Source organism: Gallus gallus, chromosome 17, assembly GCF_016699485.2.
Source record: "Gallus gallus isolate bGalGal1 chromosome 17, bGalGal1.mat.broiler.GRCg7b, whole genome shotgun sequence".
Taxonomy (NCBI): domain Eukaryota; kingdom Metazoa; phylum Chordata; class Aves; order Galliformes; family Phasianidae; genus Gallus; species Gallus gallus.
Window position 1 is genome coordinate 8,454,744 of NC_052548.1, and position 26,448 is coordinate 8,481,191.

Below are 26,448 nucleotides of genomic sequence, written 5' to 3' on the forward strand. Positions count from 1 at the left end.
GGGGCCGGATGTGCCAAGATGGCGGCGGCGGGGGGGTCCGGTGCTGCGACCGCGAGGGGGGGCGGCGCTCGGTGCTGAGGGGCTCGGCCGGCCGCGGCTGCCAGGTACGGCGGGGATCGGCTGCGGGAAGGGCAGCGCGGAGCGGGAGAGCTGCGCGGCGGGCGCTAGGCCAGAGGTGCCGGCACCGGGCCCGGGAGCGCTCCGTGCCTCGCAGGGAGGCGGCGGGGCGGCGGCAGCACCCGGGCCCGGCACCGGCGCTGGTGGGGCTGCGGTGCCCGGCACGGGAACCCCGAATGGCCCCTGTGTGTCCCGTGGGGCCTGGCGGTGAGCGGGACGGATGGTGGGGCAGGGCTGTCCTGACGCGCCTTGTCGTGGCCGCCTCACAGGAGGAAGGGGCCCCGCCGCCCCGCGTGGGCCGGCACACAGCAGCTCGGGGTGCCGGGACCTCTTCACACGGAGACAGCTTCCCTGGTTATTCTTTGTTTGTCACCCGTATGAGTTGTCAGCTGCCGTTTGACTGCTTTGCTGGAGTAGCGACTGGGGCTGGCTCGGTGGCGTGGCTGCCTGAAGATAGAGAGACCTGCTGGCCGTCTGCTTGGTGGAATAATTAACGATTTCATGTTTTATTACGACGAGTGAGTCCCATTAAGCTTTGTGCTTCTGGTTCCCAAAGGGTTCTTCTCCCAGCACGGCATTTTCAGCCGTAGTTCCCACCTATGAGGCAGCCGGTAGGAAGCGATGAGCAGCATTAAGGCAGAACGTCTCCAGCCTGCGTGGCCTGCTTGTCTGCAGCCGTTTGTGTTGGGAAGGATTGAAAAACCCACGGCCCAAATGCTGGTCGTAAAGGTGCTCAGTAACCTGCTTTGTGGGCACGCTTATGTTTTAGAGCAGTTTGTCTATCATATGTACCTGGGAATAGGATTAAATTGATTTCCCCCCACGTTATTTCTTAGTGTCAGTACAGCTTCACAGAGGAGTTTGCACTTGTCACGACTGCAGAGATACTAGATGAATTGAATGATGGCCTTGTCCAGAGTTCTGGTCATTTTCTGTCATTGTGGTGATGTTCTCTTGGCACATCTGGAAACATCTGCAGTTGTTGTTGCTGGTGATTAATGTTATCAGTCTGGTCTGCATTATCCATTAATAAACCATCAGAAAGTGCAGAATTACCAAACTAGATAAGGCGAAGAGTTGGGCCTTTGGTTATGTAGCTATTTAGAAATTTCTCAATAAGCATTTCTCTTCATACTGGATTGGAGGCAGAGAGGATCAGTATCTCTGAGCTGATATCTTCTATTTGAATTGAGCTGCCATGGGCATATTGGTTTTATTTGGACTTAATTCTTCAGATCTTGCACGCTTTTACTACTGTGTGCAGTCTGTTAATATTAACTTTTCTTCTGCAAGGAATCTGGTGCCCTCGTGTTGAACCTCTGTAATGCAGCGATAGGGATCTTGTTATGGGGATTCTAAAGCAGCGCTGAAAAAGAGAACTCCACACTGACTTTAATGAGCTAATTACTAGTGCAGGTTGTTACAAGAGTGGGGAAAGCATTAGGGTTTTGTGTGTGTGTGTGCATCTAGTAGGACAGGAAGGAATGAAGCCCACATCAGAAATTTGGAGTTGGATATCTGAGTTATAAAGCAGTTTGCTTTTGTGTTCAATTACTTCACAGGTAGTTTTTCTGTTAATAACAAGATATAAGCTTAAGGTTTGAAGCAGTCAAACAGGGCTATGGAAAGTATGGATAATGAGAAGAAACAGAGACCCTGTCTGTGCTGATTGGTGTTCTTGGCCCTTCGGAAGAGAGGCATAGATTATACACTGGAATGTTGGGTTCTTTGGTGATGAAGCAGGAGAGATGTTCCCTAGGGGAAGCTGTACTGACTCTGATGTAGTCTGTGTAAATCGTGCTGTCTGTACAGCGTGCTTTTTTCATAATAAATTTTCATTATAAGTCTTTATGGAATACGTGTAGATAAGCAGTGTTTACTCCATGTGTCTTTTTGTTAAACCAGAAGTTTTTTTGCATTTAAACTTTTCTGTTGCTGTTAAAGTTATACAAACACGTGACTTTTCGATACGAGTTCCTAACCAGCCATCCCTGGAGGTGCCAAGGCTGGGCTGGATGGGGCCCTGGGCTGCCTGATCTGCTGGGGAGCAGCCAGCTCACGGCAGGGGCTGGGTGGGCCTTAAGGTCCCTCCCATTCTGTGACTCTGTGAAGTTCTTGCTGGCAGAGCTGGAATGCTTCTGTACCTGTCCATTCTGTCCTGCAGTGTAACTGTTGCCCCGTGACACTGTGCCAAAGTCCCGCTGAGGTTAAAGAGAGAGCGTCGATTAATTAATAGGTGTGGATGGGAGTTGATTGCATTTAATATTTTTAATGCAGTTCTGCTATTATACAGCAGCGTATGTGAGAGAATATTTCTGGTGAAAGCAGTTTTCTTTCTCATAATAAACCCTACCACTGTCCTGAACAATATTTTATTTATTTAAACAAAAATGGAACACATTCTGCTCAAGTGACATCTGATGAGCTCCTTCTTGAGTGCTTCTCATATGACCTGTAAAAAGATCCATTCAGGTTGAGCAATAATGCAGCAGAGATTAAGAAACGTTGTTTCTAACAGTAACATTTTCTCAATGCATTTTAATTACATTCAGCATACCTGTATTCAGCTTGCAGGTGCTGTTGCATTCTGACTGTTGCTTCATTTTGCCTTTACAGTGTTTCACTCAGCATTCAGCTTCATTAATGTGGTACTTGGATTTAGAATTACAATGTTGCATGTGCATTCCTTATATATTCTAGAGAGCAGAGACATCTTTTGTTTTGTTTCTGAGATAAAAGTTGCTGAAGGGCTACATGTATTGCAAGAAAGGAAAATGACTTGTCATGTTTTTGTCCTAACAGAGTAGAAGAAGGAATTTGTCTGCAGCATCCACTGCTTGTTTTTCGTCTGGCATCTGACCCTGCTGGAAGGCCACCATGCAGCAGCCTCCGCAGACTGTTCCAGCAGGAGCAGCAGCTCCACCTCCTGCAGGCATTGCTCGGAACACGTACTGGAGAAGCACGTCGCTCAGTAAACGAGCAAATGCAACAGCTGCCCCAGTGCAGCCTGTGACAGACCCTTTTGCCTTTGGCAGACAAACTCCACAGGGTTCCCCTTTAGATAATCCATCCAAGGGCAATGCATTGGTTATGCAAAGTTCTTCCCCAGCGGTGTTTCCGCAGCCAGGTGTTGTGCATGCTTCACCGTCACACGCAGGGGACAATCCTCATGGACTGCATCCGTCTTTGTCAGCTCCTGTATCTCAACCAGGCATAAATAGCAGTACGTTTTCTAATGTTCCAATTCCTGCACCGTCCCCAGGATATGTTACAAACAGCACTACAGAAGTGCATCCAAATGCGGATCTCGGACTCCATGGGTCTGCAGTACCATCGCATTATAATGCAGGAACAGCACTTGAAAATTCTTTCAGTGTGCATCCTGGAATGGTGTCTATGTCAAACAATCCTGGAGGTAAGCAGGATGTTAACAGAGATCTGAGCGATGTTCCTTCTGGACCTGCTGCAGCAGCACTCTTCCCTCCAGCTCCTCAGCAGCCCATGTCTCAGTGGAGACCTGTTCAAGGTACCCTGCAGCCTCCAGTCCGAAATTTTGTGCCCTATCCTGAGCCACCTTCTCAGACTGACATTCATAACATTTCCCAGTCTTCTGTTAGCACTTCTCATCCTCCTCCGCAGACACATTTACAGCATGGTCCTGTACATCAAGGAATTCCACAAAATGCTGCGCAAGCGCCTTTATCTGTTGGTTGTGAAAAGAATGGGAAAAATGGCTCTGCAAATAGTGGTCATCACATGAACAGCATCCAGCCTGGAAATGTCTTTAGGCAGAACACAGAAATGACGAATGCTTGGTTAAATCAACCCTACCAGGAGCAGTTCTACCCACAGCCGCTGTTGCAAGACTCCAGTTCTGTCATTCCTACAGCTCAGGAAAATAACCTCCAGAAACAGTCTCCAGGTATGTCTGAAACATCAAATAGACCTATTCCCACAGACCAAGACTCAGGATCCCTTTCCATGTTTTTCAAAGGGGATGAGGCAGAAAATGAAGAAATACTTTCATCTGAAAAAAATTACATGGTTGAGAAAACTGAGTTTGCTTGTCAACCACATTCGTCACCCTTATATCACCAGCCAATGCATCCTCAGCGGGTTCCAGCTAACGTACTCTCTCAGGCTCAGATTGGTACAGGTTCAGCCAACGAGATGATACAAAAAGGAATGGATGTCCAGTATTTTCCTAAAATTCTAAGTCAGCAGGAGGCACAGGCTGCTAAGCAATCTATGTTTGTTAGTGATGGCAAAGCAGGTGTGGGTGATGCACCTGGGAATGGCGGGTCACAGTATGAAAATGTTGAGAACCTGGAATGCATACAGAACCAAGAAGTGCTGCCAAGTGAGCCACGGAACATGAATGCTTCATCCCCTGCTGCTCATCCTGATCTGTACAGGTACGGATCCTTACCAGGTCAGATGCTTCCAAAGAACGCTGTTGTGAGCCATGCTGAAGGAGGACCAAATTTGGAAGCACCTGATTCATTAGCTCATCCTGTACGACCAGATAGCGTGTCTTCAAACTATAGCAACATTAGCCATAGGAGTGCTTCTAGCTCAGCAAGAGCTCAAGAGCAAATTGGTACATTTATTCAGCAAGAAAGTGGGAAGCCCGATGAGGAATCTTCTGCTCGCTTCTTTAAACAGATAGACTCTTCTCCTTTGGGAGATGATTCAAGTGAGATAAATCCAAACAAGAGCTACCATGGTAACCTGTCCCAGCCTCCAACTCCAAGTCCTCCTAAGCCCACAGGAGTATTTCAGACAAGTGCAAATAGTTCTTTTGAGCCTGTGAGGTCCCATGGAGTTGGTATAAAACCTGCAGAGATTGACCAAGCAAAAATGGTGGTTGAACTAAGGGAGAACCACCCAAACCAAAAGAACACCAAGAAGAGTACAGCTATGCCTGCTGCATCACCAGGCAATCTTGAACAGCCACCAGATAATCTAGAAACTATTTTCATGCCTCAGGTATACCCTCTGCCTCTTGCAGTCACTGGTGAAGCTGGAAATATGTTGCACTCTGGACCTGTTACAGAAAACATGCAATCTTTGTCTGAGAGAAGGTCCTCCACGAGAGCTCAGGGAGCAATTAAGAAGTGTGATAGCCCGGCAACAACTCTGTGGGCTCACAATGAGTTACCTAATTTTGGAGGAAATGTTCTTCTAGCTCCTGCTGCTCCTGCAGTGTATGTACCTGCCAAACAAACTGTGGAAGTCATTCAGCCACCAGAAGAAGGCCTGTCTAATCAGCAGCCAAACAAACCAGGGAGTATTGCTGTGCAGCCTTCCCAAGATGGAAATATATCATCTGAAAATCTTGAGAATCCTCCCAAAATGGGAGAAGAAGAGGCACTTCAGTCTCAGGCAAGTTCTGGTTATGCAAGTTTGTTGTCTTCTCCACCTACAGAGTCTTTGCAAAATCAGCCTATCCTAATTGCTCAGCCTAATCAGAGTTATAACTTGGCTCAGCCAATTAATTTTTCTATTTCTCTATCTAATCAGCTAAGCAGCAATGAGAACAGTCAGCCAATGAAGGATTCCGGGGTTGGGGACAAGCCTTCAGTTGGTCCCCAAACATCACATGCTGGTGGAATCATCTCTGGGGAAAATGCACTGTTGCCTGTGATGCAAGTTGGATCTCTGTTAGCTAATGCTCCTCCAAATAGTAACCTGTTAAAACATAATTTATTACAAAGCCCTGTTAATTCCTCTGATATCGCTTCTAATCAGCCTGCAAATGTGCTCATGAAAACACCATCTAATTTAGCTCCTGAAGGGCAAAAGAATGTTAATTTTGAAGGTTTTGTTCCTGAATTTGCTAGCAAGTCAGGGGCTAATTCATCCACCTCTCCTGGGATGAATCTTCCCAGTGGAAACACAAGTGCACTGCTTCCACCTGTTAATTCTGTAGTACAGACCAAAAATTCTGTAAATCGTTCAAATAGCAAAGAAGAAGCTGCTGGAGTGCTTGATTTTACAGTGTCACGGACGTTGGATAAAAGCAGTGCAAGTAATTCTGTGCAGGTGCATAATCAGTTGCTTTCTGGTGGTCCGGTGTATCCTCAACAGCCAGTTGGCAGTGCTGGTCAAGTGGGTCCCGAGGTGCGTGACAAACAACATTTCTATCAACAGGTGACAAAAGATGTACAGCATCAGGCTGTGCCAGACAGAGCTGTACAGGGAGCATTGCCATCCCAACCACAAATGCAGGCAGCTCAGCTGCCAGCATCTGCTGGGCAATCCTCAGCTTCTTCAAACTACCAGACTGCAGCGGGGACGAAGGGCACGCAGATGTCCCAGCAGTGTGATAACCAGGAGCCGAGGAACCAAGAGGCAAGTTCAGCACAGCTGCAAAGCCCTGATAAGCAGCCGGCTTCTGGACAGCCATCAGGTGCTGTGGCTCCCACAGCTACCACCACCAGTCAGCCAGTGCTGCCAAGTGCACAACAAGATCTGCAGCGTCCTCCCCTGCCTCAGACTCCTCAGGATGCCTTTGGTCCACCTCAGAACCCTTACTACTACTACAGGCATCCTTACGATGCTTACCAACCTCCGTATCCACCACCTTATCCTCCTCCAGATCCCAGAACAGCAGCTCATCTGTATTACCTGGTAATTTTTCATTTTCCCCTTTCTTCCCCCTTCGGTATCAGTCATTTTTATCTTTGAATTACAAGTTTTAATGGTTATATAGGGGTAAACGTTTAGTATATTCACGTCAAGATTTAACTACAGGCAAAATTTAATTGCAGTAATAAAACTTACAGTGTAAAGGTTCTTAAAAGTTAAAGCAGTTGCTAATATTAATTGCAGTTGGCAGAGATGTCAACCGATAGCAGTTTGTTTCTGTGGAAAAAGTTGTCCTTTCTGTATCAGCTGCATGGGTGTTCAGATGTGGCTCTCATCTGCTGCCTCAATTATTGGCAGTTTTGCAGCATGACCATCATAGTGGTTGAAGTAGTATAGAAGTAATGTTGCTTTCTTAAGTTTTGGATATGAATAGACTTGGATATGCCTTGCCATGAGGGGTACCAAAATCTATCCTGTAGACTACTGGTTTGCATCTCTTTGCCTATCATGGTTGTGGTGGTTGTGGCAATTTGTTTATGAAGATTTATTCTTGAAGTTGGAAAGCCTCTTACCTTACGTGTCAATCTCTTTCCTAGGAGGATAGCTATGGACAGTATGACCCACGGTACAGGTACTACGACAGCAGCAGCACTGCTTATATGGAGCCTGGGAGCTATCGGTATTCTGAGCCTGAACGTCCTAGTTCCAGAGCTAGTCACTGCTCTGATAGGCCCTCTTCTAGGTATGCAATTCCTAAATTGAATAAAGGTCTGGTATGTTCTAAAGCAGTGAGTGTAATTATGCCTCAGTTTTACAGCATAAGCTCCAGAGAGGAAGTTCAAAAACTCATTGTGTGTTGCCATAGGAAGGTATGATATCAAATGCCATGCCTGAAAAGGTACTGATAGGATTCCAGCAGTCTTTTCTGTTGCTGAAGCTCATTACTCCTTTCATTCAGCTCTCTAGCTGGTTATTAGCTTTCCTGCCAGGCAGAAAGTCACTGCAGCAGACTTGGTGCTGAAGTTAACTCCATGCATTTGTGCTGTGGAAGAGCAATGTGTGTAGGTCATGGGTTTGTTAATCAGTGCCAGTTTTTTTTTTTTCTTGCTAGAGAGTAGTTCTCTAGTTCTGTTTATAAATGGCACTTTGGCAAACTGGTGTGGGCTTTGCTTGATAGGCATAGCAGCATGTGTGGCTCACTGAGGCAGGGATGAATGCAGTGAAAACGTACCTGGTGTTGTGTCAGGTTAATTTGTGTGATTGTTTCAGCTTTGTGGATGAGCTCGAGAGCTGTCATCTGTCTGGTTAGTTGTATGAAATAAGCAATTTCAGAGAGAAGCAGTGTTTAAATGCTGCTTGCAATTGAAATGTCTAGTATTGCTCGGAAAGCAGCAAATTACCTCCGAGGGATTGCTGGCTCTTGATCATTATTGCACAGGTGATTTGTGTGAATTTCAAATTCATGACAAAATATTACTGTTCTATTATCTAGTGAGTGAGTTTGCAGGTCTCCAAGGGATCCCCTGAGAGCTCTTTCTGGAAATGATGAAACCTTCAGTGGTATTTGTCTGGTTTTGGTGGGTCACTCACAGGGCTGATTTCAAATTGAAAACAAAGTTCTACTTATTGTAAGATTGTAGAAAGCTTTGGCACTGAGAAATACAAAATAAAAAAAGCATAACCACGTGTGATAACTTCTATCATTATCTGAAGTGAATCTAAGAGCATTGCAATGAGATAACATCTAGTAGCGCTAAGGTACCACTCTTGCTGATTTGTGCTCTTCTTGAGTGCTATTTTTAAGAGGCTAAAATTACCATGAGGGCTTTGGGCAGATCAAAGCCTGTTATGTGTCAGTGTTGGTGTGATATGAGATGGATGCAGGCTGTAGTATGGCACTGCAGGACAGCAGAGACAAAGAGTGGCCATGTCGCACAAAGGTTTTGTGTCAGACTTTCCTGCAGTATATCAGTGATGCACTGATTTCCATAACAAATTGATGAAGCAGATTCTTAAATTCTGTTTGGTGAGGTTAAGGGAGTAACATCTTTCTGAGGAGGGCTGAGAAGATTGGTTGGGTGGATAAACCTGATCTGATAAGATCAAAACTCCTCTGCAAAGATGGGTGCTGTGCTAGCAAGCTTCCCACAGGTTTTTCTGGTGAAGACTCGTTTGGCCACTTGAGAGCTTGCACTGTAGTGTGAATCGAGTGTTGTAGAAGAGCGTGAAAGTTCCTGTCATTGCACACTGTTTTCAGATTCCTTCCTGTGCATATATATGCATACACACACTCACACACACAAGTGTTTGTGAATGTATACACATGTGAATGTTTATATGCACACGTATGTGTTTTCATATACATGCTTCCCTACATGAATGTATACATGCATATGTGTACAAACCTACCTGTACACACTACAGTTCTGTGTTTTTATCTGACATTGTTCTACTGGCTTTGTTTCAAGAAATGTGGGATAGTGTCTCAAAAATGGCATGCAGTAGAAGCTTTTAATGGCCACACGTTTCTTTTTCAATCAGAATTGGTATGACTCTTATAAAAGATAACTGCAGTATTTGTAGTTGCGTACTCAGTGATCTATTCTGTGTTTTTAGTCAGATTCCTGTGCTGCTTGTCTTCATTTGGTCAAACAGTAGTTCTGTAGTTCTTCATATCTTCTGATGACTTCAGAAGAATTTGGAGGAGGAATAATGACTTTTCTTGCCTGTGCACTTTCTTTCAGACAAGGGTATCCTGAAGATTATTATGCAAAAACTGGATGGACTGATTATTATCCAGGCTATTACCCGAGCACATATGATTATGGAGGTAAGTTGTCAATGTGAACTCTTTTTTTCTATAGAAAGAAATTTATGGAGCAAATGAACTTTAAGATTGGAGAATTATTGTTCTTTTTTTTTTGTCATAAAAAAAAAGAAGTTGATATCCTTTCCACAATCAGTGAGAATGGCTACACTTGTTAGAAGTTGATCTTTTGGGTCTGCTTTAGTTCTTAACACCATGCCATCCTTCCTGTGCTTTTTTTATTCAGCAGAAGTATTAATAGAAAATAAAGATTTTTCTTCCCTCTCAGACTTCTCTTTGCCTTTTCACTAGAAGGCATACCATGATAAGTCTGCAAATTGTTTTCTTCAGTGTTTTGCAAACCTGCCATTTGCTGGCATGCATCTTTGGTGTTTCACTTGCAGGCAGCGTTCTAGAGTAAAATTTAGGTGAAATGTGAACAGAAATTGAAGTTGGTTTTGTCCATAATTACCTGAATACTCACAGGGCCCTCATGGTGTTGGTAGTCTGAAGGCAATTGTTTATATGGTGCCAGTGAGGATTATGAGCAGCATCTGTCCATATCCTGAGGCTCACTGAAGACTGGTGGCAAAGATTCTGTTCCTATTTGTTGAGTTATTATCATGCAGTGGTTAACTTTGGAAGTTGTTAGAAAACATCTGTTTGGTGGTAAGCACTGTCCTCTCAAGAATACCTAGCTAATTACAATAACCAAATGTCTCTGGTTCTGTATTCCAGGCTGCTGACCAGAGAAGTTGTAGGTAGTGACTTCCAGTATCTAAACCATCTCTTTTTATCTTCCAAAGATCCAAGTCGTTGGGAACGTTACTCATCAGCTTATGACCCCAGATACAGAGATCCTAGAAGTTATGACCAGAGGTATATGTATGATGGTGAACACAACCCTTACCAGAAGAGAGAAGCATATCCATATGGCAACAGGTCTGTCTGTTCAATCTGTGTTCTCTTTGCTCTCTCCAGAACTAGGGCAGAGAAGGGCCTACGTGCTCATTATTTGGAGAGCTACTGTTTAGATGTGAATGCAGGCACGTAGTGTAATATTATGCATCTCATAGTTATTCTTGTTAGTTCTTTTGCTTTAACATAAACAAAGTAGGAACAACAGATGAGCTGTTACATCAGCCTTGAGGATTTAAGGCAAAAAGGTTTGGTGGTTGTTTTTTTCAGATAAGATAAGCATTCTTTGTTTTCCTAGAACAGCCTTGAAACATGACATTGGTCTTGATTTTGAGTATTCTAGATGAAGTTCTTTAAGCCGTGTCAGTTTGTTTACTGTAATAAAAACCTAAATCTAGGAAGTAATCTAAAAGCCCTTCTGAAGTTAGGTAGAGTTTCCTTCTTGATAGGTATATAGTGGAGTCCCTTTCCTCTGGGCTGTGGTTGGATATGTTTATTTTCTGTTGGTTCGGTTCTTTAGACATGACCGATATGACGATCGTTGGAGGTACGATCCTCGTTTTACTGGAAGCTTTGATGATGATGCTGAGCCTCACAGAGATCCTTACGGTGACGAGTTTGATAGGCGCAGTGTTCACAGTGAGCATTCTGGGCACAGCCTCCGGAGCTCCCACAGTGTGCACAGTCACCGGAGCAGCTTCAGCTCTCGTTCCCAACAAGTGAGTTTCAAAGGGTCACATCAATATTTAGCTCCTTGAGCTAAGTTGGGTCTTTCTCTTAGGAGTGGGTAAGAAGTTAGAGATACGTAAATATTTCTCTTTTTTTTTGTTATCTTGGAAGGATGTATCTTAAAGACTTGCATTCTGTAAGTTAAGGCTGTTCTGTGATACCGTTTTGAGCTTAGTGTTTAGCACAGTTGTCAGGAGAACTTTAACCAAAATCAGTACTCAGCTGTGCAAGTTGCCATGCATGCGTTTGCTCTTTGTGAGAACTTTGCCCTTACTGTGCTTGGCTGTAGTTGATAATGTCTGGCTTTGTTATGTCACTTTTCTCATTGCAAGCATGGGATCTGTTAAAAGTCTAACTCAGCACTTGTATCGTACTATCTTGACTTTAAAATCAAAACCAAATCTAGCTGATTGCTCATCTACTTATGCTATAAGTACAAATACCTGAAAAACAGGAGGAATATTCAGGTCATTGTAGTAGAGTCTTTACTAGCAGATGTTGCATCATGTTTCTTGTAAGTTTTAGGTTGTTCTCCTGTCTGAATTCCAGTTGTTTTAGTAGCATTGGAAGTGGTGTTGATGACCATCTAGGCATTAATCTTTAGGCACTGAGTTCCATTTAGATACCCATCACATTTAATCAGGTGAGATTTTCTGTCAAAGATTTACAGCAGAAATGAACATTTAGTTCTGATCCATAGTTGTTGATACAGCAACACCTGAACCTGGAAGTAATGCCATGATGGTACTGCTGACACAAACATGTAGATGTTCAGTTCACTCACCACAGAACGTGTTGTATGTGAACAGATCCAATAGCAGTAAAAACACTGAGGGAGGGAGAACACTAACAGATGCTGTCTTGTATAGCCTATTGCACCAGCTGATATGCAGGGTAGAGCTATCAAATGAAGTGGTGTAGTAAACCTGGTTTAAGAGCCATCTGAAGAACTGAAGTGGGTGGTGGGTGGGAGGGAGTGCTTGCTGTCTGGACCCACACTTGCAGTATTGCTTGCTTTGTGTAACTTTGCTGCTAATACCTACTAATATGATCTATTTAGAGCCAGCTGTATAGAAGTAACCACGATTTAACGGCTAATGCGTATGAAACTACTGCACAGGCAGTGTCACTGCACACAGATTACCCATACGGTGGATATGCTCCTAACTTTGATGGACAACAGCCTTTTACAGATTATGGCTACTCGACTGAAACTGGATGGTCAGCTGTAGATCAAGGTATTGGCACCACTGGGAAGGGAGGAGGGAAGGGACTGTGTGTGTAAGGCTGATTATGGGTGGTAGTTTGTGCTGTTGTTCTGGTTTATAGTGTATGGTACCATTTTCATTGAGTCAGTTAACAGGAAAATACAGCTATCTGCTGTGTGTGTACACGTGAACAAAATTGTTCTGTTTTTAGCATAAAGATAACTTGTTTTCATGGAAGGGCAGTGGTTAGATGGTGGTTGTGATTAAATCTTACTGGCATCTGTAAACATCTTTTGGATGCATTTTTGAACCCCATTGCTCATGCTTCCAAGTGATGGTTACAATTTAAATGAAACTTCAGATTTATCCACAATGTTCTTCTTTTCACCATTTCTCTGGAAGAGGTTTTCCAGAGTAACCTGAAGTACATCTTTAGCTCTTTGAAGATGTCATGCATTTGTACAGAGATTTCACAGGCAAGTCTGAGACAGACAAGCAAAGCCCCTGTGTTGTAGCAATAAGTGGATCTTAGAATTCTTTAGTTTTGTTCTTTCTGTGAAATTTTCAGGTGATCTTTAGAAATTTGGTGGAACCAATTAATTTATTTTAACGTTTAGTCCAATTGAATTAGTTTTTTTTTTTTTTTTAATTTAGTTGCAGGTCAGATCCATTTTTCTCATTTCATCTTTTCTCCCTCCTTCAGTGCCCTTAAGGCCCTCAACGCCTGAGAAATTTTCAGTGCCTCACCTGTGTGCCAGGTTTGGTCCTGGGGGCTTCTTAATAAAAGTACTGCCAAACCTGCCTTCGGAAGGACAGCCAGCCCTGGTTGAGATACACAGCATGGAGGTAACGTTTAAAAGGAAAAAAGGATGATGAAATATTGGCCTCTGTTTTGGAAGGGGGATGGGGAGCTTTTGATCTGTAACTTCTTGTGGTTTTTTTAATGTCAGTGCATGTTATCTCTCTGTATTTATCTGTTGTGTTTGTGTAGCTGTAAGTGATAGCTTTTAACAAGTCTTCTGGTTTGTGTTTTAGACTATGTTGCAGCATTCTCCAGAGCAAGAAGAGATGAGAGCTTTTCCTGGTCCTCTTGCTAAGTATGTCCTCATAGATTTCAAAAAACTCTCTCACTTTTTAGATTCCATTTCCTCATCCAACCTTTTATTGTCCTATAATGGTAAACTATAGGGTTTAAATTAACTCAAAATTTGTTGTTTTTCACTTGTAAAAAATGTAAATTTGTTTCTCATGCTAATCTCAATAGTGATCTGAATGTTCTACTTCTGTCTCATTTTTCTTTCAGAGATGACACCCATAAAGTGGACGTTATTAACTTTGCACAAAATAAAGCTACACAATGTTTTAAAAATGAAAATTTAATTGACAAAGAATCTGCAAGTCTGCTTTGGGACTTCATTGTACTGCTGTGCAGGCAGAACGGGGTATGTCTTACTGCTTGAATTTTTATCTAGCCTAAAATATTCTATGCACGAAGATGATATTTATGTAAAAGACTGTAACGTGTACATAGTCACCTATTCTGGAATAGTTCATAGATTGATGGGAGCAGGTAAACTGCTCATTTGTGCTCAAAGGTTCTGATAGAAACTTGGTGAGTTGACGAGCAAAACGAAGGCAGCGTTGAAATAACAGTTGCTCTTGTTTGTTTCCCCGACACACACAATAGACTGTTGTGGGAACAGACCTGGCTGAACTTCTGCTCCGAGATCATAAAACAGTATGGCTTCCTGGGAAGTCCCCTAATGAAGCAAACTTAATTGATTTCACTAATGAGGCTTTGGAACAAGTAGAGGAGGAATCTGGTGAAGCCCAGCTCTCATTTCTCACTGATAGTCTTATAACCACAATTGACAGTCTGGAGAAAGAAACAGAGAGATTCAGAGAGTTGCTGCTTTATGGACGTAAGAAGGTGAGTGTCCATGCTGTTGTTCCAAACACAGTGTGAATGTTTTGTTTTTCAAAAAGTCTGAAAGCTCTGAGCATCAGTGAAAACTATTCTTGCAGCTTGCAGTGTATATAATGATTCATGACCCTGCAGTATGCTGATGGAAAAGTATGTTCTGCAGTTTATAAAATAAAGTTATATTCTTGTGTTAGCATGTGACCTGAAGAAACATTTCTTCAGTCAAAATACTACTGTAAAATGATCACTGATTACCTGAGTTAAATATTAAGCTGTCCCCAGGAAACTAATTTCTGTATTAACTTAGGATGCTTTGGAATCAGCCATGAAGCATGGCTTATGGGGTCATGCTCTGCTACTTGCCAGCAAGATGGACAATAGAACACATGCAAGAGTTATGACCAGGTACAGCTTTGCTTATTGTTTGTTAGTATGGTATGGTTACCTTTCTGATAACAAGAGATCTGGTGCTTCAGAAACCTTCATGCTAAAATCATGAGTTATCCATATTACCTTATGCAAGATTTATGCTTTAGTGTTATCTGTGTATTCAGTTGAAGCGTGTAATCTGTTGCTTTCACTTTTCTGAGGACTTGAGGCTGTAACATTAAATTTGAGAAGTTAAATTAAGGGATATTTGAACCCTTTCATCCATGGGCATGGGATTGATGTATGTCACATTGGCAGTTGTTATCCTCTGGGCAATTGCTTATTCAGTGTAGTGTTTTCAAACAGCACTTCCTTTTCTTAAACTAAGCAAGATTAACAGCGACTGAATGTTCAGTGCACTTCAACTCCTTACCCAGCGCTTATTTCTTGTTTTTCTGTATGATGTCTCTCTAGATTTGCCAACAGTCTCCCAATTAATGACCCTCTGCAGACTGTTTACCAGCTCATGTCTGGAAGGATGCCAGCTGCATCCACGGTAAGGTTCCAGTGCGAGCTGCAATTGAGCCTTAAAGAGATACTGCAATGAGTAGCATAGTTAATAACAGTAAACCTCCTATGTGCTTTATCTAGGTGAGATAAATTTTCTTAGTCCTTTTTAGGTTTTAACACTTAAATGTGCAGAGCTCCTGCCACTGATTTCTCTAATTAATTCTTCTAATTTTAGTGCTGTGGAGATGAGAAATGGGGAGACTGGAGGCCACATCTAGCAATGGTGTTATCCAACTTGACTAATAACGTGGACTTGGAATCCCGGACCATTGCTACCATGGGAGACACTCTTGGTAACTCTTAAGGAATTAAATGGGGATGACTGAAGGAAAAGCCTTTGGAAAAATTTAACTCGGCTTCTTTTTGTCTTTTAACAAACAATTGCTTTGTAAAATGTGAAGTGTGACAGTTCTGTATGGGATTGTCTGTATTGTGAAGCTATTTGAATATGAAGGCTAAGCAATATGTGCCATCAAGGCAGAATATTGTGAGTTCTATTTCTTATTTTTCTGCAGCTTCTAAAGGCCTGCTGGATGCTGCTCACTTCTGTTACCTTATGGCTCAAGTTGGTTTTGGAGTTTACACGAGGAAGACGACAAAGCTTGTCCTGATTGGATCAAATCACAGGTTTGGATTTCCCTTCTTAAAACATCACTGCTTTGATGCAAAACAGAAAGGTTAATGGCTAGAGAGAGGTGCACTGTGCCCCTCATCATCACCAGCAACTGCTGGCTTTGAGAACTGTCTGATAATGTTTATATTCTTAAAGTCAGGTAATATTTTTCTTCTCCCATTCCTCAATAGCTTGCCATTTTTAAAGTTTGCCACCAATGAAGCTATTCAAAGAACGGAAGCCTACGAATATGCACAGTCACTAGGAACTCAGCCTGGCTGCTTGCCCAATTTCCAGGTGAAGACCTGTTCAATCTATCTTATTTAACAGATTTTTGTGATATGTTAATTTCTGATATGTGCTTTATTCAACATACAAAATATTTTCCATCTCTTGCAACATGAAATACTCATGAACAGGAGTGCAGGGTGGCTTTTTCCCTGTTTCATCAGTTACTATGTATTTTTTCCATTTGATGTTTCCGAGAATGTTCTGACCACTTGGTTTATTTTGCTTGCATTCTGTAGGTTTTCAAATTCATCTATGCTTGCCGACTGGCTGAAATGGGACTTGCTGCTCAGGCTTTCCATTACTGTGAAGTGATTTCCAGAACTGTCCTTAAAGATCCACAGTACTATTCACCTGTACTAATTGGCCAGCTAATCCAGGTAACATAGGGAAGAACTACATATTAGTAGCTTTGTATTGCAGGTGGTGAGCTGTGGGTAAAGTTACCTTTTGTTGACTGGTTAACTTTCCAGTGCTTCCTTTTTCTAGATGTCATCGCAGCTGCGCCTGTTTGATCCCCAGATAAAAGAGAAACCAGACCAGGAATCCTTCATTGAACCTTCATGGTTAGTAAGGCTTCGACATGTGGATGGACAGATCAAGGTACAGAATGTACTTTCTAATGGGAAATTTTCCCTTCAAAGGATTAACGTAAAACCAGTTTTAAGTTATTTTACTCATATTGATAACTACAAAAACTTCATGTTTGTGTGTGATGACCTTGTGAAATATAATACTTGTATTTTACAACATAATAATTTAAACCAAGTGGGTTTAACATACTTTAGTGCCTTAAGACTTAGTACAGACTACCTTAAAGGGTAATATATGTTACACGTAATAGACTTTTGTACTGCAATGCAAGGAAACTTGCAAAGTTTCTTAGGTTGCAGTAACTCCTTCTGTAAGCTGATCTCTGATTGTTGGTTAAAAAGACAACAAAACAAACATAAGTGAACAAAAAAGCTTGCTGGGGATTAGTATAGCTAAATTTAGGTCAAGTGGAGGAGAAGACATTTATTTAATGAGATCCACCAGCAGTATGAGAATTGACCTAATTAACTGTGCTTCTGTTAAGAACAAAAACTAAAGTGTTTTGGTTGAACTTGATTTACAAGTGGATGACAGCTGCTTTTTTTTTTTGACTAAATGGTTAAAAGCAACAACTATACTGTTTTCACTCTTAAAATTTCCTTTGCTATATGTTCCCTTGGTTATGAACTCAACATCGGGTAGAATTAATAAGATCTTTTTTGTGTGTGTGTGTACAGGAGGGTGCAATAGCTTATAGCACAGACAGATCCACGCCACAGCAGTACCCATGTAGCACACCAAGCTCTGAATTAGACCATACCAGTCAATATGATGGAGCAGGAGTTGGCCACGACATGGTCCCAGGTGCTGAAAATGCATTGTTAGCATCCTTATTGCCCAATATGGCTCAACAGATGCAAAGCGTGCAGCTGATGCCTTCAGGTTAGTTCTTATATCCTTCTTCATGACAAAAAGGGAAGTAGATATTTTGGGTTTCTAGTATGAGGAACTGCTTAAACAGACTGTAGGAACAGTGAGATTTCACTTCTGCATTGTATGATCTTATTCACAGGTTGAAAGGTTCTGTTTAGTTGTAATTCTTAACTTTTTTGTACCTTAGCTCCTCAGGCTATACTTGATGGGTCAACTGCTGGGATTCCACCTAGTGACCAGGAAGCTGTCCAAAGTGTCCCTTTCTATCCTGTGGCTCCTCAGCCTATTGGTCCAGGACCTGGCTTTGCACCTCCGGGATTTTCAAATCAGTATGGAGCTGAGCCATCGCCGCTGTATTTGGGGTCAACGCTACCACCAGGAGGGCCACCACAAGAAACTGAACCACGGGAGGAAGAGCAGACAAAGCTGGAAACAGGTCTGGAATCTTTGTAAATATCTCCCTTTCTAATGGGAATAAAATATTTTAGGGGTTAATACAGAGCATCTCAACATACATAAAATAGTAAGAGAGGTCTTGGGTAATTAAGTTTAAAAGGATAATGTAAAGTTACAGAAGCATCTGTGGAAAGCTTTAGTATTCATCGTGCTTGTTGGACTTAACTTAAAAGGAAGGTCAGAATCAGCAAACTGCGATTGAGACATGATGCAGAAAATTGCCTGCTATACGGAACTGCTGAGTGCAGTGCAGGTGGCTGTTCTGTATGTAAGGTCTGTGACTAGAGCATCAGGGCTTCTGTCCTGGACATCAGCTTCTAGGATCTTGTTGAGCTCTACACCCCCTCCCCTAGCTAACAGTCTGATTTTGCTTTTAAGGAATGCAGAGAATTGCCTCAGAGTCTCCTTCACGAAACTCTTTTCCTGAGCAGAGAGAGGAAGATTTCTACAGCAGAATGGCTAGAATGGTATTTTTATTTTATACATCTCTAGCAAACATCAGCTGCATTACATGTCTTTGCTAACACAGAATGTACTGGGGGTTTGTCTTGCACTTCAGCTAGATGTGAAGCTCTTTCTCCTTTGCTCCCCATCCCCTTCAGTGAAATAAAGAATCAAGAACTAGTATGGAACTCTCAGCCATTTTTAATTGCTACAATTTTTTTTTTAATTGTATGGGAGTGCCAGGCTGTTATCTGAAGAGTTTAGTGGGTTTTTTCCTCTGTCCTGGCTTCCTCTCCTACCTCCAAAGTGATTCTTCAAGAAGAACTTGAAGCATACAAGTGAGACAACCAGTCGCAGTTCTGTGAATGAGTTTTAAAAGCACTATGTTGACTAGCATTTAATCGTGACTGGAAATATGCACGGTGTTGACCAAATTCCAAAAGCCCTTTTTAAATGTATAGTGATTCCACTATTTACATATTTCTAAAGTTGATATTTCCTTGGAAGTTATTTTAGTTTCTTGTTTGAATGAATTAATATAAGCATTTTTAATAGGGATACATTTACCAACTGATAAAGGTTGTGGAGGATCCTTAACTATACTTGTAAAAGAAACTGGTGTGGTTTTTTTTTTGTTGTTGTTGTTGTTTTTCTTTTGGTAGGAGAGTTGTTGTATGTAAGGGTTGGAGGTGAGGAAGATGGGGATGGAAGCACATCAGTCACTGTCTGGTGCAGCAGTTCTGTATCTTGCCTCTTGTGGACTGATTGTCTGCACAGCAGTGACATGATTTAACTTTTCAATGAACTAGTTATATGGCAGTGTCATTAATTGGCCAGGATTCGGCTCTTTTTCTGTGCCTCCTGCATGTCAGAAGACGTAGAAATATCTGAATAACCAGCTTGAATGCTGTGGGAATTTGTAATGAAAAGTGCATGTTGTGTCAGATTCTTAGCTGTTTGCTTATTAAGCATGTCCTGGCTTTATATCTAACCAGGCACCAGAACGAAGATCCAGATCTGCATCTCAGTCTTCAGCATATATGGTATGCCATGATTAGGGTGTTTGTTCTGCTGATTCCATAACCTTACGTGTATTTGCCTTTTACTGATGTATTTATAATTCTTCCTATTACTAACTTTTCAAAGAGAGTATTTGTGTAGCAAGATGGGGCTGTTCTGTTCACTCCAGCGGTAACAACTTTGTGCTTTTCTGTATATTTATAATATAGGGCTATGGACAGAGATCCCGGACAACTTCAGAGTCCTCTGCTCATTCTGTGGGACGAGAGAGATCTAACTCTGCAGCAAAACAGCCACCTCCTTCTCCACCTGTTCCAGTAGGGAAAGAGACTAAGAAAGAAGTGAAAAAAGAGCCAGCATCTAGAAAGGTAAACTTGATAAGGAAGGTAGTAAGGGGAGATTCTTGGAGTACTTGGTCAGTCTCAGTCCAGGGCACTGATTCCAGAGCACCTGAGTAAACTGCCAGGTGGTGTTTTTTGTCTTGGCTATTGCAACCTCTGGATGTTATCACATGCCCATGTTGTAGCTTGTGCTACTGCTGCCTGCCTTTATAAGCACTTCAGCATTGCACTACTAGCTGCTTGTTTTCATTGGGAATGAATTCAAAGCAACTTCCCTTCGTTTATAAACAATTAAAACCCTTTTCTTTCATCCAACCCCTACCACCAAAGTGGTGGTATGTCTATGTTCTCAGTATTTGTTTGTTTCTTTATTGTTCTTTTTTTCAAATTAGAGTTGAAGTCCCTAACAGAAAGTGAATTACTGCATGAAATTTTCTTTTAAACTCCCTGTAAAGACAGCGTTGAGAGTACTATCTGAACAGCTGTATTTCTATTTTAGACTGGTGCAAACTGGTTTCGCTGGCTGATGGGGAAAGGAAAGAATGAAGCTCACCTTCCAGACGACAAGAACAAATCAGTAAGGCCTTTAAATCACAAAACTTTTGTGAATTTTAGTTTGTTCAAAATGGCTTCCTGGGTGTCAGGTGACACTTGTTTTACAAAGTAAAGAAGTGTGCATAAAACTTCTAAAGTTATGTTTATTCCAGCTTTGTTTGAAGGCCTAACCTTTGAATATGATTTCCTTGTAGATTGTTTGGGATGAAAAGAAGCAGCGTTGGGTTAATTTGGATGAACCAGAAGAAGAGGTAAAAACCTGAACTGTTTAATTCTCTAAGCTGACAACTGGATTACAATGTTCCTTAACCTGATAGTGGGTTTTATGAGCTGCGTTTGACTGAATTTGGGTTAAAATGTGCAACGTTTAGAAGCTAATAAACAGGTTACGTGTTTGTATAGTCTACATACTTAGAAAACCATTTGTACCCTCAGATGCTTGTGTGGATCCAATAATGACAACTGAGATTAGAAGGGAGTTGATTATAAACTTAGTCTATGTTGTGGTTGAAGTTTTTTTCTTCTTCTCCCTGCAGAGTAAGCCTCCACCACCACCTCCTACAGGATTTCCTAAAGTTCCTCAGGCTGCTCCATCTGGGCCTGGAGGCCCACCTAGTGCCCCTGTCAACATGTTCTCTAGGAGAGCAGGTAACAGACAGTGTTACTGGTTGAAGTATGGAAGGCTTCAAACTTTGTATTGCATAAAATATGAAGACAAAACTCTTGTTCCCAAACACGCCCAGAAAAGATAGCTGGCAACTCTGTGATGTCATGGAGCTCTGGCTCTTGCTGGCTTTTCTTGTGCCTAGCTTCTGCCTTGTAATTGCTGTCACAATAGCACTGTGGCTTGGATATTGTTTGTATCCCTGCAGTGTTATTTGCTGATTCTGAAAGACAGTTTAGCCAGCAAGCAGTTGAAAATAGACACAGGAATGAATAATGTAAGGCTTATTTCTGTTATTTCTGGATTTCTCTTCTTTAGCAGGAAGCAGAGCTCGTTACGTTGATGTTCTGAATCCAGGTGGAACCAAGTCAAGTGGTGCTGTTCCTGCACCATCAGACCTATTTGCACCACTGGCACCAATGCCAATTCCTGCAAATGTATTTGTTCCAAATGCAGGTATGTCTTGAGTGGATAAACTTGCAATTAGGTTTTCTTCAAGTCACTTTTGCCAATATGTATTAAGTAGCCTCTGAAAATTTAAAAGATAAATTGGAGTTAGTGGGGTTGAACGTTTTTAAAGAAAGGTTGGATTGCAGTAAAACAAATTAGTGAGGCCTGTCTCTGTACTCTGCAAACAGAGGTGGTTTTTCATTTGCTTTGAGTTTATCAAAAGATACCCAAACAAAGTAGGGTTTTCTGTGCCTTTTTTAACTTTTTTAGAGCCATCATAATAGGAACATTTGAATTGTTTAGTGTTCCTATTTTGCTAAACATAATGCTTTCATTACTTGTTTATGATCTCTTTTTCTTCTTTCACTGCATACTGTGTTGCACCAAGGCTATCTCTGTGAATTGTGTGCATCTCCTGCTTGCAGACTTCTAACAGAACTGAGGCATCTAAAAGTACTGATGCTACACTCTTTAAATTACCTCTTTTTTTCTGATAGACGATTGGTATTGTAGAAATTCAGTTCTGCTTATGACCCTGCTTCTCATTCTGTGAAGTCAAACACCCTGAGCTGGTGTGTTTAGTTAAATCTTATTCGCTTTGTAGTTCCAGGGGACCCTCAGCCCATGGAAGGAAGTGGTGCAGCAGAGCACACACCAGCTGCAAACCAAACCAACACAGATCCATCTGCAGCTGTTGATCAAGAGGTGAGTTAGACTGAACTGCATATACAGGATATTCTAACTTTGTGTAAATAATTCATGATTCCCAATAGAAGCTTCATAGCTGCAGAATAAATAAAGCATGTTGTTGTTATACACAAGCATTTGCTATGTTTAGTTAAGGAATTGGAGAAGGGAAGTGGAAGTGTAAACGAAGGTAGGGAGTACATGAGTACTTGCATCTCCTACCTTGGCAGAGCTGCAAGTTGCACGTGTGCAGTATGTGCCAGGAAATGGACCGGGAATGCAGGAAGTAGCCACATACTGTGTGTTCCATCTGACTCAATGGATTGCAATGCTGCTTTGCTTCAATGGGATTAATACAGTAAAAATGTGAAGTAGGGTTGTGATCAGCTAGAGGAATAAAGATAAACAGTGCATTGTTTTTCTTTAGTATTTAAACCCTGCAATTGTTCCACCTGGATCTGGGCTTCCTGTCTCCAGCCCTGACAGCTTCCAACCAGGCGAGGTAAGACTCGATTCAGAGTAATTAGCTACTGACTTGTGTATTTCAACAGTTGTTTTGTAGTGGTCTTACAAGGGCTATCTAAAGCAGCAGTTGAATAGAATACTAGATAATCTCATGTAGGTTCCGTTTTCCTATGAAAGGTTGGACCTGAAGATCATGGTCTCTTCCAACCTGGGCTGTTCTATGATTGTATGATTGATTCAGTGGCTGGTGACCAGCCAAGGTGGAATCATACGACTGCCTCCAAAATTGTACAAAAAAGACTCTTAAGTCTATAGGAGAAGTTCAGCCTCAGTGTTCTTCTGTAGTGTGATCTGTTTGTTCTATATAAGTAAACTTCTAAATACCTTCTCAGAGTGAAATATCAATAGCACTTTGAGGATCTCTTCTTGTCTCTGTGCATGCGTATAATTTCACTAATATTAAACGTGAGACTCAGAGATGAGAATAGATGGCTGTGTGCCAGGCAGAGTAACCTTACCTTTATTCCTACTAAATGTTTTCTATATCTGTATAATGTTGTGCTTTACGAAGTCCATTTGATTTAAACTAACTTCTGGCTTTACATTTTGTTATTTCTTTTAACGTGAAGTTGGTTTAACCTTTGGCAGAGTGAGACTTTTACAATGAAATAAAGCAGCTGAAGGCTTGGGGCAGTGACCTGCATGACGACGTTTTTATTTGTGTTTTTTTGTGTGTGTGTTCTTGCTGTTTTGTAGCTTTCGCGCTCTAGTTCAATGAGTTCATTATCACGTGAAGTAAGCCAGCATTTTAATCAGGTACATGTGGCTGGCCATTCTCATTTATGTTAACATATTTATTTTTCCCCTCTTTATTTTGCATTTGCTCATGTACTAATGCTACTTCTGGCCATTTTTCCCTCTCATTTCACTGAAATAACATTAAAGGTGACTAATGATGCAGTGTTCCTTTTAACACTCTTTTGTGTTAATGAGAATGCACGTAACCTGGGCATGCTTCTTGTTCATGTTCACGTTCCTAAGAGAATCACTTAATGTTTACCAGCCCTTTCCTGGGATACCAGAGTAGTCAATCAGTTAATAACAACAAAACGCCACCTCCCTAAATGACCCATGCAAGCAAATCCTTCTCATTCTGTTCCTGCTTGTCTCAAGTTGGTAATAATACCATTCCTTTTTCATCTACAAAAGCCCCTGTAGGAATTAAATGAATGCTTCATCTCTGCTGTAAGTTTCAATACTGTGGGCTCACTGTAAAAGGAATGACACAAGCTCTTTCTGATACTTCTTAGTAAAGCAAAACTTGAAGTCCAGTGTTCATTTTGGGGCAGGTCTTAGGTGTACTAACAGCAGCAGGAGGTACTAACTCAGTGAAGGTGCACTGGTGTCTTGTTTTGGTTTTGCATGCCGTGGATTCTCAGAGCTATTTACAGTTTATGCATGTGACATTGTTTTGCCTATTCCTACATTAAGCAAACAATATTAAAGATATGCAAGCTGTACCAGCACTTGTTGCAGTTGTTACAATATGCTGCTCCGTTCATATTGTTGGCATTATTACTGTGAATATTTTCTCTGTGTGAGCAAACCAAGTCTGAGACCCACAGAAGCTCTGCAGTTTTCTGACTTCGGTGTCATCTCCTTTCTAGCCTGCCCCTGTGCCGCCTTCAGGGGAACCGTCAGCAGGAACAGTACAGTTCTACAACCCTTCTCAATTTGCACAAGTGAGTAAAAGCCTTCTTGTTACTTTAAACTGTTGAACAAGACTATAGACTTGCTAGTCCATGGAGCTCAAACAAATAAATGCTGCTTGAGCAAATGAATTGTGCTGAACCTTCTTTTTTTAAGTGACCTCAGTCTGCATTTACCTTCAATAAGCAGCTTGGTGTGGCCTTAAATATCAGTACAAATTCCATCTTCTCTTGGATAGCTTTTTTTACTGTTTAATCTGGACTGCTCCATGTAGAATGTGTGCATCGACCCGTCTAGCTCCCTTAAACCAACAATTCTGGGATCAAAACTTTACTGACAGCATCTGTATTTTGTCTCCAGTATGGCATATTTTACACAACACTGTTTTTATTCACATCATCTTTTTTCAGTCTCCTGCAGTCACTGGAAGTTCAAGGCCAGGAAGAATTGGGCAGAGAAAGTATCCGACACTGAAGTAGTATGTGATGGCTTTGTTTGGAGTTCTCATTCACGTTCTGGGTATATGAAGAACTGCTCAATCTTACAGCACGTGGTATCAGAGCTGCAGGTGACATGACAGTAATTGAATGATGGATGATTTCTTTCTTCATGGGTCTCCCTGCTTGCACCTCATCTACATAAATCATTACCAAACGTGGAATATATGTAACTCTTCCTTTTAAAGAACTGGCTAGGAATAGCTTTGCTGTGATAAAGAATAGACACGAGAGAGGAAATAGATGTTGTCTGTTACAAAAACTATCCATAAATTGCAGAGGCAATTTATTCCTTGAAATTATTTTAAACCCTCTAGTGGGACTTCTGGAGACATAGTTTCAGGGATTCTTTAATTTCTGAAGGATGTTCCCCTCCCCGCGGGGGGAAAACATGTCCACATTGTAACGTGACACTGTGGCCTTAAGAGGACCATGCACAATTGTAACGCTTATCAAACAGGTTTATCAGTGTATGAAATTCAAGTTGCTCATCTGGGAAATGCCTCATGCTAGTTTGTTTTCTGAAGGGGGGGGGGGGAGGGGGCCACAGCTCATCCAAATAAATTGACCTATATTGAATGAAAACTGTGACTGTAATCTAACGCTAATTTGATTTGGATCTTACCTAGTATGTATGTAGTTTGTGGTTTAGACTACTTGTAAAGCAAATTGTATAGTCTGGAAGGAGCTCTCTGTATAATAGCCGACGCTGTACTATTTGATGAGTGAGTGTTACTGAAGTGCAATACGGTTACTTGCTTTCTCTGGAGCTTCTGGCACTGCATCATTGAGGTGGTAACAGCTGGGAAGGTCGGTTTCTCTTCCTCTCCAATGCCAGAATCAGCGTAGTACTGTTCTTGAATTTCCATTACTAAAATAACCAAGGTCTTAAGTAGCTTACAGCTGAGTCTCAGATGTACTAAATGTAGGTGGATTAGACCTCTACCGCTGGACTTCCAAATCGTTAGGTTTAAGATAGGAAACCTCGAAGCCTATGATATGCAACTTTCATATCGACCGAAGAATCCGAATCACCTGCAAAGACAGAAATAAACGTTAAGTATTTATTAAATCCTTAGGCCAGATTTTATTTAGAATTTGCCACCAAACTGTTTGATTTTTTTTTTTTTTTCTTTCTGTTACTTGAATTCCTGCCCAGGAGTAGAGGCGGTGTGGATGTGGAATTTGCCTGTGTTGGTCCCTGGTTGTTTTCCTGTTGGTGAGATCTCGATAGCCTTATGTCTGTTCCAAAGGGGTTATGCAAAATGCCGGTGGGGGGAACTGCAAACCTTTGCATCGTGGTCCGGGCACAGCGTGGTGACTTTTCTATGGCTGAAGCCTCTGGGCTCCCTCTAGCTTTCTCCTTTCAGTAGAGACTGCCAGACATCTTAATTCAAGAAGGCTTCCTTTGAGCTGGGAGCGGCTATCTTTCCTAAGTGTAAGATTTGACACTGTAAATTCTTAAATAAAATATTTTGCGCTCTGGAGCACTTTCACATTTCACTCCTCCCTGTGGTTCTTGCTTTAGTCCTCCGGCCGCAAGGGGGCGCTGCGGCGCC

At 41.9% G+C, this 26,448-nt stretch overlaps 1 protein-coding gene across 10 annotated transcripts; it reads left to right on the forward strand.

Annotated features, from left to right (window-relative positions):
• On the forward strand, positions 1 to 26,387 carry SEC16A (SEC16 homolog A, endoplasmic reticulum export factor). Of its 10 annotated transcripts, XM_004945977.5 has the most exons (33): positions 1 to 104; positions 2,920 to 5,502; positions 6,271 to 6,750; positions 7,305 to 7,450; positions 9,453 to 9,538; positions 10,321 to 10,456; positions 10,953 to 11,151; positions 12,222 to 12,399; positions 13,073 to 13,215; positions 13,405 to 13,466; positions 13,673 to 13,811; positions 14,057 to 14,299; positions 14,601 to 14,698; positions 15,137 to 15,218; positions 15,408 to 15,525; positions 15,748 to 15,859; positions 16,037 to 16,142; positions 16,373 to 16,513; positions 16,623 to 16,736; positions 17,405 to 17,609; positions 17,788 to 18,036; positions 18,435 to 18,523; positions 19,496 to 19,543; positions 19,730 to 19,888; positions 20,361 to 20,438; positions 20,611 to 20,667; positions 20,953 to 21,064; positions 21,399 to 21,536; positions 22,135 to 22,235; positions 22,645 to 22,719; positions 23,439 to 23,498; positions 24,350 to 24,424; positions 24,803 to 26,387. In XM_004945977.5, the coding sequence occupies exons 2-33, from the start codon at positions 2,995 to 2,997 to the stop codon at positions 24,869 to 24,871; spliced, it is 6,606 nt and encodes a 2,201-aa protein (XP_004946034.1). In that variant the 5' UTR covers positions 1 to 104; positions 2,920 to 2,994; the 3' UTR covers positions 24,872 to 26,387. The 10 variants fall into 10 exon arrangements, with proteins under 10 accessions (XP_004946034.1, XP_415419.4, XP_015135281.1 ...); XM_415419.8 differs by having other exon boundaries at positions 2,920 to 6,750; XM_015279795.4 differs by having other exon boundaries at positions 2,920 to 6,750; positions 21,402 to 21,536.
• The last annotated feature ends 61 nt before the right edge of the window (positions 26,388 to 26,448 follow it).

Bases quoted from the DNA above. Each gene is read 5' to 3' on its own strand.
- SEC16A (XM_415419.8), top strand. From the start codon at position 2,995: ATGCAGCAGCCTCCGCAGACTGTTCCAGCAGGAGCAGCAGCTCCACCT. The intron at 21,065-21,398 runs GTAACAGACAGT...TCTCTTCTTTAG, and splicing joins CATGTTCTCTAGGAGAGCAG to CAGGAAGCAGAGCTCGTTAC. The intron at 23,499-24,349 runs GTACATGTGGCT...TCTCCTTTCTAG, and splicing joins TAAGCCAGCATTTTAATCAG to CCTGCCCCTGTGCCGCCTTC.